The sequence below is a fragment of the Octopus sinensis genome, linkage group LG4 (assembly GCF_006345805.1).
Source record: "Octopus sinensis linkage group LG4, ASM634580v1, whole genome shotgun sequence".
Classification (NCBI taxonomy): domain Eukaryota; kingdom Metazoa; phylum Mollusca; class Cephalopoda; order Octopoda; family Octopodidae; genus Octopus; species Octopus sinensis.
This window is the reverse complement of record NC_043000.1, coordinates 68,237,967-68,255,874: the sequence shown is the minus strand read 5'-3', so window position 1 is coordinate 68,255,874 and position 17,908 is coordinate 68,237,967. Positions and strand designations below refer to the sequence as shown.

Below are 17,908 nucleotides of genomic sequence, written 5' to 3'. Positions count from 1 at the left end.
GACAAAAGCTCTTCTGAAAGTGAAAGATAATTTCAAAATTCAGTGAGAAACAACATATAACATTTTTCAACTGGATGAGTATATTAAAGACATTAAACCAAAATTTATGCTAGATTAAAGAAATACTTAAAATGAAGTGGACCAGTTACTTTCTGCAAAGAAACCCGAAGTCCTTTTTTTTAGAGGAACCTAAATCCTCCATTCATGCTGCAGCTTTCTCTGGCATAGCTGCAACGCTGTTGACAAGTGCAAAAACGGCTTCTTTCATGTTTAATCTTCCTTTAATGTTTCTGTATTGATACACCTGTCTGATATATAGCAGAAATTCAAGCATTGCAGTTGTCCTGAAAGAGAAATGCAGAAAGGGCTCATAAACTGGAATGGATACTGAGGGACATAAGAAAAAAACAATAACATCATGAGTTGAACGTCACAGCTTGCTTGTAGGGAGATTCTGCAAAATTCTTCCCCTAATTTCTAAGAGGACAGCATCTGATGTAGCTTCATGCATATCTCAACGATCATCTTTCTGGAGGCATATCAAGAAATTAACCTTGTCAGTCAACATGAGAATTCTTCAAACACACAGGACAGCAGGCAAAGATGCTAAATAATTACTTCAAACTACCCATGGTCAAATTCCAGTTAACAGCGACGGACTTATATAAATCCACTGCTGAGTGTAGAAATAATGTTTGAGCTTGGTAACAAAAGTATACTGAAATTTCCATTTTTACTTCAATGGTCACAAATGATTCAAGAAAAAGCTATACTTGTCCCAATAACTAAAACGGTAAATGGATGGATTTTCAGCATTTTCATCGTTCTCTGAAGGACTCAATTAAGTACAAACCCTTTGATTCTGATGCAGATCTATCTGAATCTGGAAATTACAGCACATAGTTTAAAATCCACCACTTAATCCTGCTGGAATCCCACCATATTTGCTAATCCTGAAGACAAGAACCCATTCTCGTTGAAAATCCACACACCATTCGATGTAGTAATGGGATTTCCTTAATGGTAAAGAAAATGTGTACACACCACCGAAGGAAACATTTTGTCAAGTTGTGCCAACTGTAATGTACTTTCATTCCAAGAATCCCTTTCACTCCTGTGTCCGTATTTAGGTCACTTTGGTATCTTTTATTTGCAATAAGCATCAGCAAAGTACAAAGGCAGTCTCAGGGTCGCTGGAATCAATTGGTATCTTTTATTTGCAATAAGCATCAGCAAAGTACAAAGGCAGTCTCAGGGTCGCTGGAATCAATTTGGAACCACATTTTTTATGGTTATTTGTATGTCGTTTTTTCCATAGTTGAAAACAGCAAATATTTGTTCTTTTTATCCCCTATCAGAGAAACAAAGACTATTATATATCAACAAGGACAGCAATAGACATTTAAAAAGTTACTAACTAGAAAAACATTCAGTTATAGTAATTGTGTAAATTAAAACAATTTATTTTCAAAAGTATGTTTTCCGAGAAAATTTTTAAATAGAAAGCATAAAATGTAAAATTTTCTTTCAGTTTCTATTCAACAAGTTCAACTTGTGAACGATGTTCTGAATTTTTGGGAAACAAAATTTCTAAGTGAATCAACATTCGTAGACCAAATGAAGATTACCATCATATTTGTAAGCAATTTGCTCATAATATTGTGAATTCATTAGGTTATATTTATTTTAGATGTTAATTTAGGAAGGAAACACCTTGTTTCTTAATTACTATATATGCATGCGCATTCGTGCTTGTGTGTGTGTGTGTGTGTGTGTGTGTGTGTGTGTGTGTGTGTGTGAAAGTACGGGTATAGTAGTAGTATATTTGTATGTATATATTTGTATGTATATTTATGTGTGTGTATAAATAGATAGTTTGGTGAGATTCGAAATATCAAATAGGATATTTCGGTTGTGTACACAGAGAAAACCAACCCTATGAGTATTTAGCGCCTAAGGGGCTGGTCGAAATTACGCGTAACTATGAGTAGTACGTTGTTGGTATACTCTAGGGTGTCCGACGAGTCATAAAATCCCTTGGTGTATTGTAATCAAATGAATAATAACATACGATTGACAATTGTCAGCTCATTTCAGCTGTTTCTTATGTAATAGAAGAATGAGAACATTACATCATTATAAAAGACCGTAATCATCAGATGAGAAGTAATTTTACAAAAAAGAATATCCAGGAATTCAGCAAGGATATGTCAGTCGAGGCCAGCTATGAATGGGAGAATGAGCAGCTATGTTGGTAGTTTAGGTTAAGAATGTAGTTCTTTAAAGTGTGTAATTTGATATCTAAGGTCAGTGACTCGGGTGAGAAGGAGTCTGCTAGACTGGAGTGGGTTGTGGGAGAAAGTGTATAATAGTAAGCTCTGGGTTGTGGCAAGTAAGGAGGGGGAGTCATAAAACAATTGAGGATAAGGGAAAAAAAGGAAGATAAATCAAACGTAAAGGTGAAAGAAAAATAAAGGCATACGAACCAATCAGGTATAGAGTCGGGGTATGGTAATCTCTTTTGAGAAAGAGAACACAGAAATTTAGGGGTATTCAGTGGATGTTGGTTGAAAGTGGGTAGAGGGAAAGAGTACGGGAACCATCAAATAAGATGGAACTTATGGAATTAAAGTTATAGTAGAGTTTATAAGGAGATTAAAAATTAAAATTTAAAGCAGGATGGGGTTATATATAGAAAAACACTTAGTACGGGGTCAGAAGAAATAGCAGATCGGAATCAGGAAGGCCAGCGATAGGGAGTTGTCTAATGATTAACTATGGAATGTTAAACGGGCAGCTATGACATCAAAATCAGATGGTATAATCATCTTTGTGTGAATCAGGTGAAGCAACTCAAGACAATAGTCGTGGGTTCGAGGTTTGGGTAGTGTGTTCTATTTACTATATAACAAGCGCTGTTGAAAACTGGGATCTATTCCATTTGACGGATAGATTTTTTAATTTTTTTTTTTTTAACTAAACACTTTGAAACTTCGGATACTGGTAGAATGTGTCACATAGAACAAAGTTTACTCTTAACGTTTTTGACAAAATGTTGTATTTTAGAAGTTATTTCGTGTTTGTATTTCGGTAATTCAGCTGAAGAAAATTACTGCTGCTGTTTGCGACCAACAACTTCCGGGTCCATTGACAAAACGCCGAGTCTTCGACAACAGAAAAATTTAAACTGAAAATCTCCCCTAACAAAACCCTCTTGATACATATATGTGTAAAAAATCTCATCACGCAATCGAACCAATGAAAGAACCTCTACTTGGTCGCTCGACGCGCTAAAAATAGCAGCCAAAGTATCCCCCTACCTAAATCACACGCCCATTGTATGTCATGTTCAAGATTATCCCTAAAAAGACGGTTTGCTGAAGGCTGGAATGTCTTTGATGATAGGTTTGCTGTATCAGGGTTGATTTGAGGCTAAATAACAACAGAATTATTACTGAAACAGACCAACGACGGAGCCTGTATGTGGTTGCATGACCTTGCTAGAAAAAGTAGCCAAACTTTTTTTATGTACAGAATAGAAAAACCTCTGACACATTCAACCAGTATCCGAAAACTGTGTGTTGATGTAAGGAGTACTTAAGTAGAAAAAATGGAAACGAACAGTCTAGGGTGTGCAGGCAGCTAATAGAAGTTAATTATCATTGTCATCGCTATTGCATAATACCGGGTACACCAGATAGAGTGGTTAGTTCCTTTAATATAGCATACTAAGCTAGTAAAGTAAGAGTGGAGAAGTTATTGGTAAAGGGAAAATGGGACTAGGGAGCGCATAGAAACGAACGGTTGGTGGATAGACTAAGGGTCAACGAAAGAGGGAGTAAATTGGATTGGGCCTAGGTTGGGGGCTATTATAGAGGTTGTTTAATGTCCAACAAAGGTTCATTCGTGAGACGTGACAGCAAAGAAGAGCACACATTCACTCTCTGCGCACGATTAGACATGGATAGTGTATGAGGAACCCATTGACCCAATTTGCTGACTATTCAGATGGCATGCAGGTGTCGATGAATGGTTGAAAGAGCAAAACCAAGCTTCTCTGCTAGTTCCTCAACATTTACGATGGGATTTTGTTCCACCAGGATTTACGGGACGTCCTCATCGAGCTCTACAGATCTTCCAGGACAGGGCTCGTCCTCTAGACTGTAGTTTCCGGCTCGGAATTTCTGAAACCACCGTTGACACTGGTTTACTCTTACTGTCCGATCACCATATACTGCATTAATATTCCTCGCACTTTCTGTTGGGTTGTTGCCTTTATTGAATTCATAAAGCAAAATATGCCAAATTTTTTCCTTTGTCACTTCCGACTTTTAAGTTCATGCAATTGAAAAAACCGCATTACTTATGGGATGGCTCAACATGTGTGTGTGTGTGTGTGTGCGCGTGCGCGCGCGCGTGTGTGTGCGTGCGCGCGCGCTGTGTGTGTGAGTGTGTGTGTGTACTGATATATGCAAATATATGAAAAACTCTGTAATCTGTAGTACATACATGTGTATGTATGCAAGCATGTATGTATTTACGTATGTATTGCATAAGTCAACAACTGTTGAGAGGACTGAATTTACATAAAGAGTGGAATATTTACTTTATAACGTTTGTGAAACGCTTAATTATAAACAGGCTACCGTCCCTCTTATACCAGAAGTAATCCTATGAAAGGGCGTTGCTTATCTTACATTCGCTTTCCATAAGATCTTTAACTCAAATGAAATTTGTGGTAGCCTGCATAATATTAAACTCGTTATATGTATATATGTATATATATATATATAATATATATATATATATATATTATATATATATATATATATATATATAATATAATGTACTGATCTGTGATAGAAAATTCAACAAAAAAGTACTCCATCTAGTGAGAGATAAGTATCATTTATTTAAATGTCACAATACATGTATTAAAGCGCTACTAATAGTTTCAGATGTTGAGGATGACAAGAATGTTTACATATATCTATATGCGAGTTTCTCATTAGGCTTATGAAAAGGTTTATACAAGGAGGAGTTTAAATCTAGGGCAACATCTAAATAATCAACTATAGGGAGATTAGTAGCTACTGTAATTTTAAGTCCTAACTGATTAAAGGTAGAAATTAGTTGCTTTCTAAACCTATCAAGTTTGTGACGGTCACACCCATGGGAAATAGCCAAACCGTCGTCACGGTATAGGCCAACATCATGAGCTGAGTCTCTATATCTCAATGTGTTTAATATAAGCTCACAAGTTCACAGACGTCAGCACTACCATATAATCCCATAGATACATCAAATAGTTCATCACTATGCGACTTTTTTTACCCATGCTAATCCTAAATAATAATATAACTAAGAAAACCTATATTGGATTATGTGAAGGTGAATTTAAAAATCGCTATGCCAATCACAATCCTTCCAGCATAGGGACAAAAGTAAAGCTACTAAGTTGGCTAGCTACATATGGACTTTGAAATATAACGAAAGACCGCATGCGATTAAATGAAAAGTAATTGAGAAATCCATACCTTATGTGAATGGATCGAATAAATGTAGACTTTGGTTGAAAGAGCGCAGATCCTGTTCAGATCTAAGATCCTTAACTCGCTATTGAACTCTAGGTCAGAAATTTTCAGTGGTTGCATGCATATGTATAAATAAAATTTGAAGAATTGGAAAATTCTGCCTCTTCCTGACTGACTTGATATCTTTCAAGCCTTATCATTTAAGTTCTAAGGAGGATAGCTCTTTTACCTTTTTACTTTTTATATTTTACATTTTAGTTTGTTTTTCGTTTTCCGTTGTTTAGTGTCTGCGTTTTCTATACCTCGCCTTCTCGATTTTTACAATTCAAAGTAAATAACTCAGAAAAAAGCTTTTGTGCGTTCGCAGAGAATATTGCCCTCAGCGGCGCTAGTGTTGGTATATTCGTGAATAAGTGACCAACCGAAATAAGTGGATCTATTATTTAGGAAAATACTATTTACTTGTTTAAGCGTTGTACTAGATAATTTGCGAAAATAGCTCAAATAGTTCAAATACTAAGAAATAAACATACCCAATTTGATTTATACGAAATAATTTATGACCATGAATGGGTTATTTCCCTTGGCTATATATAAGGATCTCTTTCAGGAGCGAATGGGTTATTTCCTTTGGATGTTTAAAAATAATATATTAGTTATATGTAGTAGATATAAGAATCCCTTCCAGGGGCCCTATTATCGATTTTTCTTTCAACAATCTAAGTATAACACTAATTTTCCAGACATCAGATCTACTCACGTGACAAGTTTCATCAAAATCGATAAAAAGATGTAGGAGGAGTTAAATAACAACGCCACAAGCAAACACACCCACAGATTCCCACATATGTAGTAGATATATGTGTGGGTGTGCGCGCGTGTGTATGTATGTATGTATGTATGTATGTATGTATGTATGTATGTATGTATGTATGTATGTATGTATGCATGTATGTATGTATGTATTATAATGGAATAGATACTATGAAGAATTGTGTAGAATATATTGTATAAAGGATCGTGGGTGAGGCCAGAACAGTGAGAAGTAAAAGCAAGGCAAATCACAAGATTTGTATTCTTGTGATTTGCCTTGCTTTTACTTCGCATTGTTCTGGATTTACCCACGATCCCTTATACAATATATATACATATAATAGATATAGATATAGATATAAATATATATGTATGTATATATGTATATATATATACATATATATATTCATATATATATATATATATATTATACATATATATATATATAGATATATATATATATATATATAATATATATATATATATATATATATATATATATATATAATATATATATATACATATACACACACATATATATATATATATATATATATATATATATACATATATATATATGTATTGGGTCATCCCATAAATAATGCGGTTTTTTATACTTCTTTTAATCTAAAATGTACTCTCCTTCATTTTCTACAATGCACTTCCATCTATCTGGTAGACTTGCAAGGCCTCTCTTCCTAAATTCACTTGTCCGTGATGAAAAATACTCCTCCAGTACTGTTCAAACCTCGTCTACAGAATTCATATTTTTCCGTCCAAATGATTTTGTAGACAGCCGAATAAATGATAATCAGACGGGGCAATGTCCGGCGAATATGGTGGGTGTGGCATCGTTTCCCATTCAAACTGCTCCAGCCTTTCGAATTTCATCCTCGCTGTATGTGGCCGAGCATTATCCTGATGGAAGAACACCTTTCATCTTGAAACCAAACATGGTCGTTTTTCTCCTAGCGCTGACTTAAGCTGCTCAAACTGCTCAGAGTAGATCTCCTTTGTTATCGTTTGGTTTGGGTTTAAAAGTTCAAAGTGAACTAAACGTTTCATATCCCACTAAACAGATAACGACACCTTACGTAGGTGAAGACCTTCTTTAGCCTGGGGTGCCGATGTTTCTCCTTTCCCTATCCACTGTCTTCGACGCTTGACATTTTTATAGAGAACCCATTACTCGTCGCCAGTCACTATTCGGTCCAACAAAGGTTCATTCGTGAGACGTGACAGCAAAGAAGAGCACACATTCACTCTCTGCGCGCGATTAAACTCGGAGAGTTTGAGAGGAACCCATTGACCCAATTTGCTGACTTCCGATAGCACGCAGGTGTCGATGAGTAGTTGAATGACCAAATTCAAGCTTCTCTGCTAGTTCCTCAGCAGTTACGATGGGATTTTGTTCCACCAGAGTTTGCATGACGTCCTCGTCGAGTTCTAAAGATCTTCCAGGACGAGGCTCATCTTCTAGACTGTAGTTTCCGACTCGAAATTTCTGAAACCACCGTTGACACTGGGTTACGCTTATTGTTCGATCACCATATATTGCATTAATATTCCTCGCACTTTCCGTTGCGCTGTTGAACTCATAAAGCAGAATATGGTCCTTTGTCACTTCCATTATAGCTGTTAAAATCGAGGTGCACTCTTCAAAACTTGCATTAAGAATAAATACAAAGTAAAATTACTACCTGCTTTTAAAGTAAGTTGATGCAGGTAGTTTATCCTGTCCACCTCCGACTTTTAGTTCATACAATTGAAAAAAACCGCATTATTTATGGGATGACCCACTATATATATATATATATATATATATATATATATATATATATATATATATCACAGCTATGTTAGCAGACTCCAGGAGAACAGAAAACACTATGTACTGATATACATATTCACATATACTGACATGTACAGAATGATACATAGATTCAATAAATTAAATCACACGTGCACACACACACACACACACACACACACACACACACACACACACACACACACACACACACACACATACACTCTCACACACACGCACGCACGCACGCACGCACGCACTTACACACATGCACTAACACACTCTCTCACACATGCACGCTTAAATGGAATATTAATAAGACATCATTAAAGAATTATTTTTTTAAATAATGAAGTGTTACCAAAATGAAATCGCCGCCAAAGTTTGAATTTTGACTGTCTTGACTGTCATTGAAAAATATGATGAACTTATCGACATGATGGTAGTGATGGAGTTGATGTGACGGGGGTGGGGATCGGTGGCGTTATTGGCGTTAGTTTTGTAATAGTGGTGGTGGTGGTGGTGATGGGGGTACTGTTAAGCGGGAGTAGAAGTGGTTGTAGGGTAAGTTTCAGTGTGAGGGGTGAATATGATGTGGCAGCAGCAGCAGTGGTAGTAGTCCAGTAGTAGTAGTAGTAGTAGTAGTAGTAGTAGTAGTAGTGTGGTGGTGGTGGTTTAGTAGTGACGGCGGCAGGGACGATCTTGGAGACGGTGATGATGGTGATAATGGTGATGGCACCAAAGTGGACTTGTTATGATTTGACATTATTAGTGTTTGCGGAAGTAGGGTTCTGTAGTATTCAAAGTTAATGTTTTCAACTAAGGGCGGCGTTGAAGAGAAAGATTCTTCGTGACGTAGTTTAGGATGACACGAGGGTTAGCAGGAAAATGGTGTAACTGATATGAATATGTGTACAGAGGTAATAATATGATGCGGCGGCGGTGGCGAAGATGGTAGTTCTAATGATACTTAAATTATGTGTATTATGTACGTGTATATGTACGTGCGCTGATATACGTGTGTGTGTGTGAAAGAGAGAGAGAGAAAGAGAGAGAGAGAGAGAGAGAGAAAGAAAGAAAGAAAGAAAGAAAGAAAGAAAGAAAGAAAGAAAGAAGAAAAGAAAGAGACTGTGTGTGTGTGCGTGTGTGTGCGTGTGTGTGTGTTCATTTCAGTCTGACACACACTTATACACAGTTTGACTTCCTGTTAGACTGCAATTTATATAACAACTATATATGTTAATTCAAAGAACTCCCATATTTTTCAATAACAGCTGAAAGGATTTCAAAAGTGGTTTCACACAGCAGACAATTAATACAACCCTAAAAATATTTCTGAATAGAGAATTTTTTGACTACATTTTTTTAAGAAAAAAAAAAAAAAAGGCTCATAATATTTCACTGAAATTATCTGCAACTTCAGGTGAGTTTGATTTTTATGATTTTTAAAAATTTTACTGTGCTTTTGTTTGATATTGGATTTGTCATTTTGCTATATTTTATTGGCAAAACAAAACAATTTCTCAAAAAAGTAATGTAAGAACCAACTAAAGAGATGACTGGTTTCATGCAAGACAATTTTTCTACAGATTGTGGTGGTGGCGGGGATCTCGCGCATAACAAAACACAACAAAGCCTATAATATATAATTTAATAGTTATATATGTTATATATATATTATCCTTTTTTCTATAGGCACAAGTCCTAAAATTATAGTGGGAGTGAGTGGTTAGTCAATTACGTCGATCCTAATACTCCACTGGTACTTATTTTATCAACCCTGAAATGATGTCGCCTTTGGTGAAATTTGATCTTAGAATTTAAAGGTAGACGAAATGTAGCATTTTTGTCCGGCATGCTAACGATTCTGCCAGCTCGCCACCCCTGTTATTATGCATATATAATGCAAATGTAAATATTATTTAGTATATTATGCATTTTGATTTTACTCTTATTAGACTGTGCGGCCCAGTATCAAAAATTATCCACGGCTCGCTCTGGTCCACGGCCTAAGCACTGGTCCAAAGCCTGGTGGTTGGAGACCCTTGTGTTACAGAAGAGGAGTATGGTAGATTGAATCAACGCCAGTATCTGACTGGTACTTATATTGACCACTCCCGGAGATATAGAAAGCAAAAGCATAGTACAAATATTCTTATTAGTGTGATCAATAAAAGTTGTCATATTTTATGTATCGGATTGGTTGACTGTAGGAGAGGTGGTTGAAAAGTTATTTCACCACACACACACACACCACACACACACACACATTCACGCTCACACTTCGATATATTCACATTACCAAGTACACATATACATACACATTACCACAAATACGTTTTTTTTTCATCTTTTACGGCCATGCTGGTTCACCTCCTTGAGGGATTTTAGTCGAACAAATCGATCGGGTTGTTTTGCCGAACCACTAAGTCATGAGAACGTCAACGAACCAACACAGGTTTTCAAGCGGCAGTTGGGGACTGACACTAACTCACACACAGACAGATAGATAGATAGATAGATAGATAGATAGATAGATAGATAGATAGATAGATAGATAGATAGATAGATAGATAGATAGATAGATAGATAGATAGATAGATAGATAGATAGATAGATAGATAGATAGATAGATTATAATATATAATTTAATTATATATATTATGCTTTCTTCTATAGGCACAAGTCCTAAAATCATTGTAGGAAGGTTAGTCAATTACATCAATCTCAATGTTCCACTGGTACCGGTTTCTTTCTGACTCCATCTTCGGGTTCCGGGCGTCCACTTGTCTTCGCCAAATTGGGATGAAGGCGTCGCAGCTGAAGGAAGGCTCTTGTGAGATAAAATAGCTGATGCAGCTGATATATCTGGCCTGTCGAGTTCGTTCATTCTCTTATTATTTTACTTATTGACTGCGGTGAAGCCAGCGTCCCGCTTCAAAGGATTTGATCAATTAAATCGAACTCCAACACTAGTTCTTTAAGTCTGGTGCTTATTCTATCGGTTTTCTTCGTGCTGAACGGCAAAATTACAGGAATTTAAACAAATCAACACCAGTTGTCAAGCGAACGCACTAGCAAATGCATACATACATACATACATACATACATATATATATATATATATATATATAATATATATATATATATATTATATATATATATATATATATATATATATATCGATAGACTTCCGCACAGTTTCCGCCTCCAAAATACATTCACAGGCATTGATCGTCATGCGGCTAAATGTTGCGAAGTAGGACTGAACCTGAAATCATGTGTCTACAAAGTGACCATCTTACCACACACCCATGCCTGCGCCTTTTGTGGGTGGGTGCTTTTTACTATGTGCGTGCTTTTTTTGTTTTGTTTTGATATGCGAAATCTGTTTTGTTTGAGCCAAAACTAAATATTTTGACATTTCACAAATGATCAAAAGAGGAGGCACCCTTGACAGTCACTTCGCTGCAAAGTTCAAATTTTTGAAATAATATTTCCTACTCTGTGGTTATGAAACTAAAACAGTGGTTCGCAATTTTTTTTTAACTTTGTGATACACATGGAATCAAATGAAAATATTTGCAGTGCTCTTTGAATGAGCAGGCAGACAACAGTTGCTTACAAGTTAAACATTTAAAAAGAGGATGTAGAAAAATGTTGTTTTCATACTTTATTAATAAAACACTTTTATAATAAAATTATTTTTATCAGGTTTTTCAAGATTATAAACCAGTATAAATTATTTTTAAAGCTTTGGATATGGTTTTAAAAATTTGTGGGAGACCTAGAAACCGACTGAGAGCTACTGTGCTATGCTATCGTCTGTTAATTAGTCGTATTTTCCACCAGTTTGTAGTTCATTAAATGAGGTGAAAGAAAAAAGCAGTGCTAATTCCCATCGATCACAGTGCTAAAAAACGAAATGAAACATATATCCGTTTCTCTTCTGGGTCATAACTGATCCCACAGCTAAGGTGTATTTCAATGGGGTTTTTTGGTGGGGAGGGGGATTTAAACGTAGTTTCACAACTAAAACATCTGAAAATATGTAAAAATTCACGGCTCTAATTAATATATTTTGACTTTTCGGGAAAGTGATAAAAATCAACTTAGCTTACTTATTGACTTCTGTAATATATCATGTCTTGGTGAGTCAACAAAAATTTATGTTGGTATGTTTATGTATATACATGTAAGTGTGTACATACACATACACACACACATATATACGCGCGCACATACACGCGCATGCATACACACACAGGTGCGCGCCCACACAAAATGTGAGTTCGCAGAGTCGTTGAGCATCAGATAGAGTTCGTTCCGAGTCCTTGCACTTTCAGTTCTAATCCCACAGAAGTCAAGGTTGCTTTTCATCCTTTTGAGGTTGATAAATCAAACAGCAGTCTAGTATTAGGCCCGGTTCTTCTCATTTACTCTCTTTATCTCTAGAAATATAGAAAAATCGGTTTTAATAAAATTTGAAGAAGGCATTTAAAATGCCTAAAGCATTCTGTTTCTCTCAAGAGTGCCCTTAAGAAGAAATTATATATATATATTATATATATATATATATATATATATATATATATATATATATATATATATATATATATATATAATATATATATATATATATATATACATACGTAGATGAATAGATAGAGAGAGTGTGTGTGTGTGTGAGAACGCTGACAGAGTTGTCAGAGGCCTCTTTACATTCTAATTTCGAATCCTGCTTAAGTTATCTTTGCTTTTGATCGTTCTGAGGTTGGTAAAATAAGGACTAATTAGGAAATGGAGTTCATTATAATCAACTTTTTCTCCTACAAAACTTGAGGCCATATACCTATGTTAGAAATCAACATAATATGCAAAGGCGGCGAGCTGGCAGAATTGTTAGTCGCGCCGAGTGAACTGCTTAGCGGAATTTCATCCGTCTTTACATTCTCAATTCAAATTCCACTGAGGTCGACTTTGATGTTCATCCCTTTGGGATCGATAAAATAAATATCAATCAAGCAATGGTGTGGGCGTAATCGACTAACTCCTGCCTCCGAAATTGCTGACTTTGTGTCATAATTTGAAATCTATATTATATAATATACAAGATTTTTTTTCTCCTTCCCCCCCTCCCACTCTCGTCTCCTCCTCTTCATTTTCTACTCCACCTACTTTTTTTTACAGCCTCATATCATTGTTTGATACGCAGACCCATAATAAATGTTGTTCTGGCCTTGACCTCCCCATCTTTTGCGCCCGGCTGAGCGTCTGAACTAATACAATTCGTGAGTGATTTCGCTGCTATTTTTAATCGATCACGCGAGCGTGTAAAGGCTTCTGGAAAGCATTATAGTTTCTTAAATTTAAATGAAAGATCTGAAGATTAGAAGTCTTAGGATACGTGGCGCTGTATCAACATGGCCAAAGCCAATTGGCTGACAGTAGTAAAATAACATAAAGATAGATAGAATACATGCATTGGCTATATTCAGTAAAAATCAATTGGAAGACAACATATTCAAACGAGATAATTCATGTAAAATATTTCAGTATACTTTTAAAATTTAAACTGTGTTGTTATTTTTTAACACCAGACCAGTCCTGAGTCTGAAGACCTACAGTCAAATGTATCTGCAATTATACTACCTACTGTGTCTTTACCACTTTTAGGACGCCAAGATTTTAGGGATATTTCGTTACTATTCTACCAAACTGGATGACAAGGTATTGATTCTCACGTTGCTTTAAATAATTAGTTAAACGAGCATCTGATCAATACCGATCATGGAACTGTGGAATTAGTGAGAATTACCTACGAGATGTTAATTCAATATTTAGAGTTGTGACTATTGCAGAATACGTACCTGTAGCTTTATGCATATAAGGTATACAACAGATATCAAAAATAGGCACTCCGTCGGGCACGACGACGACATGTACTGATCCGACCAGTTGACCCGACCAACAGAACAGCCTGCTCGTGAAATTAACGTGCAAGTGGCTGAGTGCTCCACAGACACACATACCCTTAACGTAGTTCTCAAGGAGATTAAGCGTGGTGCAGAACGTGTCAAGGCGGGCCATTTGGCTTACATATATATTTTTGCCAGCTGAATGAACTAGAGTAACAAGAAATAAAGTGTCTTGCTCAAGGATACAACGTACCGCCGGGAACCGAATTCACAACTTTACGATCGTAAGCTGAATACGCTAACCACTAAGCCATGCGCCTTCAAAAAAGATATACACAAAACACAATTCACACTGTACATACTCTAAACAGAAGCACCCAATGGACTGACACAATACATACTCTTATATAACTGACACCCGATTCTATAGCACCAACAAATCACATTAAAATACAGTTTCCACCTAGCATCATGCAACTCACACGGTACAAAGTCCACGCAATCAACATCCAACATTATCATACAACTCACACACCACATAGAAATCACGAACACTACTCAACAAAGTAATGAAACTTACATTGTATATATTTATGGTGGATCGAATCCACTTCATGCATGCAAGATCCACAGTATGATGTTGTAAGAGAACAGAATTGGAGCTAGTGAGAGTGAGAGAGTGTGGAACGTTGTCTTTCTTTTTCCCTCTGGCCGTTTTGTCTATCTGCCTCCATGATTCTAGTGGTCAGTTCACTAACTGATGTTAGCTCTCTCTCAACTCACGAGTTTGTCACCAAGGTGACTACTCCGTTGAGTCGTCACGACTGCGACGAACTGATTTTTGCTTGGGGTATACTTGCTTTTATAACTATCTAGAAGGATAGATATATCATTGAAAACAATAGATTTAGTTGGTGGTCTTGTTATCTCTATTCTAGCTTTTGGTGAAGTAGAAGAGGTTAGAAAGGGTCAAGTGGTGAAGACATTATTTCGGCCTAGCTAAAGGCATCTGGAAAATGTAAAACTGCTGTCACGGAAAAACCATTGTTCCATCGTGGGAAAAGTTCTGTAGCAGTGTTAATTTAAATTTGGCTGTGGTGGTTCGAATCCACTTCATGCATGCTAGATCCACTACATACTCTACACAACAGATGAAACACTAAAATAACATCAAGCACAACAAAAGAAATCCTACAACAATGCTAAGTTGATGTAGCGTTCAAACACATCGGTTTCATCTCCCAAAATTGACAATGCCGCATACATTTCTGAAACATGGAAATGCATTCTATGGCGCCTTTGGAACTCACATAAAACTGATAGATATAATAGTACATAATGCATTAAATAATTGATCTATCTGCTCATTAGTGATCAGAGGTCCGTATCGATACTTGATAAATCTTCCTGAATGTTTCCTCACAGCTTATAGTAAAAAGGAAGTATAAAATAAGCATTAAATAAACTATTTTGCTAAGAAAAAGAACGAAACGCTTCAAGTGGATTTTAAATCGCGAACTCTGAGCAATTTCAATATCTTATCCACTTGTTTAGAAGATGTGAAGATGACGATGGCAACGGGAAAATGAAAGAGGAGGTTCGAATCACGTCGGGTTCACCAAATGTAACAAAGGCTGTAGTAGTCGGCATTTCAGCAGTACAAGGTGAATGACAACAATGATTGATCGTGTCTTGTACGAAAAGCTGCTCGCAATAAAGAGAAGTCATACAGCTTGTGGAAGCGAAGGAAAACTGACCGCTGATGTTCTCTCAGAGTTCCTATTTATATTTATGGGGAAAACTGAATGTATGTTCGTGAACAAAGGAATATATATATCTTATCTATCAATAACATCCAAATGACCGTAGAATTCTAACTCAGACAAAGGAATCAATACAAGTTTGACAGGTGGCCCCATAAGTCTCTGGGTATTAACGCCGAAAGAAAGGCAAAGGTCTCGCAGGGAAATCTAGGTTAGGGTTTCGATTCTTGGCTATAAATCCCAAAAAACGAGCTCTTACAACTCTATCGCATGTGTAGTAAGTACTACATCTAATTTGTTGTTTACCGTTTTTTTTTCTCTTTCAGATAACTCTTTCTTACTCAACTTCCAGTTAAACCATGGATTCTAAGAAAATAAGCATTCTTGGCACAGGAGATTTTGCTCGAGCATTCGCTTTGAGAGCTTTCAAGTGCAACTATGATGTGATCATGGGAAGTCGAGATCCTTCAAATCGTTCCTTAGAAGTCATTGACAGATATTTCTCAGATATAGAGGTCGTTGATATTGATAGTTGTATAAAGCATTCTGATATGGTTATTGTTGCCATTCGACCGATTCACTATTCAACATTGTCTCAGTTTAAGAAACAACTGAGAGGAAAAGTAATAGTTGAGGTTTCAAATGACACCATAGATAAAGAAATATCTAATGCTGAACAATTGTGTGAATACACGGGTGCACGCGTCGTGAAGGGATTTAATGTTCTGTCATCTTGGGCCCTCCTGTCGGAAAGTTTTGGTGGTAGTAAAAACGTTTTTATTTGTAGTGATGATGCTGAAGCTAAAACAAGAGTGATGCAGTTAACTCGAAATATAGGTTTCACACCCATTGACAGAGGTATGCTGCGTTCTGCTCGTGATATTGAACATACTGCTGCTAAAATATTTCCTGAATGGATTTCGCCAACAATTTTTGCGTGGGTATCGTTTTTGCTATTTACGCTATGGTCGATTGCTAGAATGTTTATGAGAGAAACAATTGACTGGAGTTCTTTCCCCCTGAGACGTTTCAACCCAGCAGTTTGTACCACAGCCATTTTCCTCCTGGCTTGTTGCTATCTACCGGGAGAGCTGGCGGCATTTTTCCAGCTCTATTACGGTAACAAAATTAAACGATTTCCTAACTGGTTAGATCGCTGGTTGAAATCTCGAAAACAAATAGGTCTGTGGGCATTTTTCTTCGCCACATTTCATATGATTATATCAGTTCTGATATTGGCTTCCGGTAATCCTTACCATTTTTTGGTAGTTGCGAAATACAAAGACTATAACTTAGAAGGAAATATTACTGTTCAAGTTCCAGAACGCTATGCATTTTACAAACATGGCGAAATTATGTTATTGGCCGGTGTTGTCACATATATATCTATGGCCATTTTAGCTGTTTCTACGATACCTTCCATATTAGAACGTTTGAATTGGCACGAGTTCGCTCTAATACAATCTTACCTCGGCTACTTTACTTTAGCTGTTGGTATTACACACGTTCTAATATACGGGGCTCCTTGGTGGATTACTTTGACAAAACCATTCGTTTTGATTCGATCGTTTACTTTTATTTCCAGTATACTTCCACTTACTGTTCTTTTTTTCAAGATTATTTTATTATTACCGTGTGTGTTTAGGCCTCTTCGGCAAATTCGTGCTGGCAAGGAAGCTAAATTTCTTTGGCAGAAAAAGAAAAAATCTAAGAAATATTTTATTAATCATGAAGCAGTCACTTCAGTTTAATGGCAACAACAATAAAAGCAGAATTAACTCAGAGACTTTATTCCATATAGAGCATAGATATGTAAGGGTTATAAAATTGTCTGCATGTAATCATGGTAGATTCAGTGAGCAGATTACGCTTATACAAATAAACGACTTAGTATGCATGACTTCAAAATCTTTGTTCATATCACGACTGTATTTACTCATCATGTTGTCGAAATAAATCTTAAAATAATCATTTGAATTATACGGAAGGAGACGATCGGGCGCAGCTATTGGGTTGACTGGACATTGAACCTGTTTTGGTGACAGCACTTTTTAGCACTGAAGGCAAACA

At 36.4% G+C, this 17,908-nt stretch overlaps 2 protein-coding genes across 6 annotated transcripts in view; one reads left to right on the top strand and one right to left on the bottom strand.

Moving 5' to 3' along the window:
* The first annotated feature begins 8,857 nt into the window (after positions 1-8,857).
* The window catches only part of LOC115210721 (metalloreductase STEAP4-like), a 9,392-nt gene continuing 341 nt past the window's right edge, over positions 8,858-17,908 (top strand). The window contains exons 1-3 of one of the 5 annotated variants that reach the window (XM_036502108.1): positions 8,858-9,077; positions 9,432-9,580; positions 16,165-17,908. The exon at positions 16,165-17,908 is cut by the window's right edge and continues 341 nt beyond it. In XM_036502108.1, coding sequence (XP_036358001.1) covers positions 16,198-17,589 — 1,392 coding nt within the window. In that variant the 5' untranslated portion in view covers positions 8,858-9,077; positions 9,432-9,580; positions 16,165-16,197 and the 3' untranslated portion in view covers positions 17,590-17,908. Of the gene's footprint in view, positions 9,112-9,248; positions 9,581-13,425; positions 13,449-16,164 lie in introns of those variants that run through there. The other 4 variants (XM_036502107.1, XM_036502109.1, XM_029779423.2 and 1 more) reach the window with 4 other exon arrangements.
* The window catches only part of LOC118762993, a 28,945-nt gene continuing 22,935 nt past the window's right edge, over positions 11,899-17,908 (bottom strand). The window contains exon 4 of the mRNA XM_036502110.1: positions 11,899-12,608. Within this exon, the coding sequence (XP_036358003.1) occupies positions 12,574-12,608 (35 nt within the window). The 3' untranslated portion in view covers positions 11,899-12,573. The remainder of the gene's footprint in view (positions 12,609-17,908) is intronic.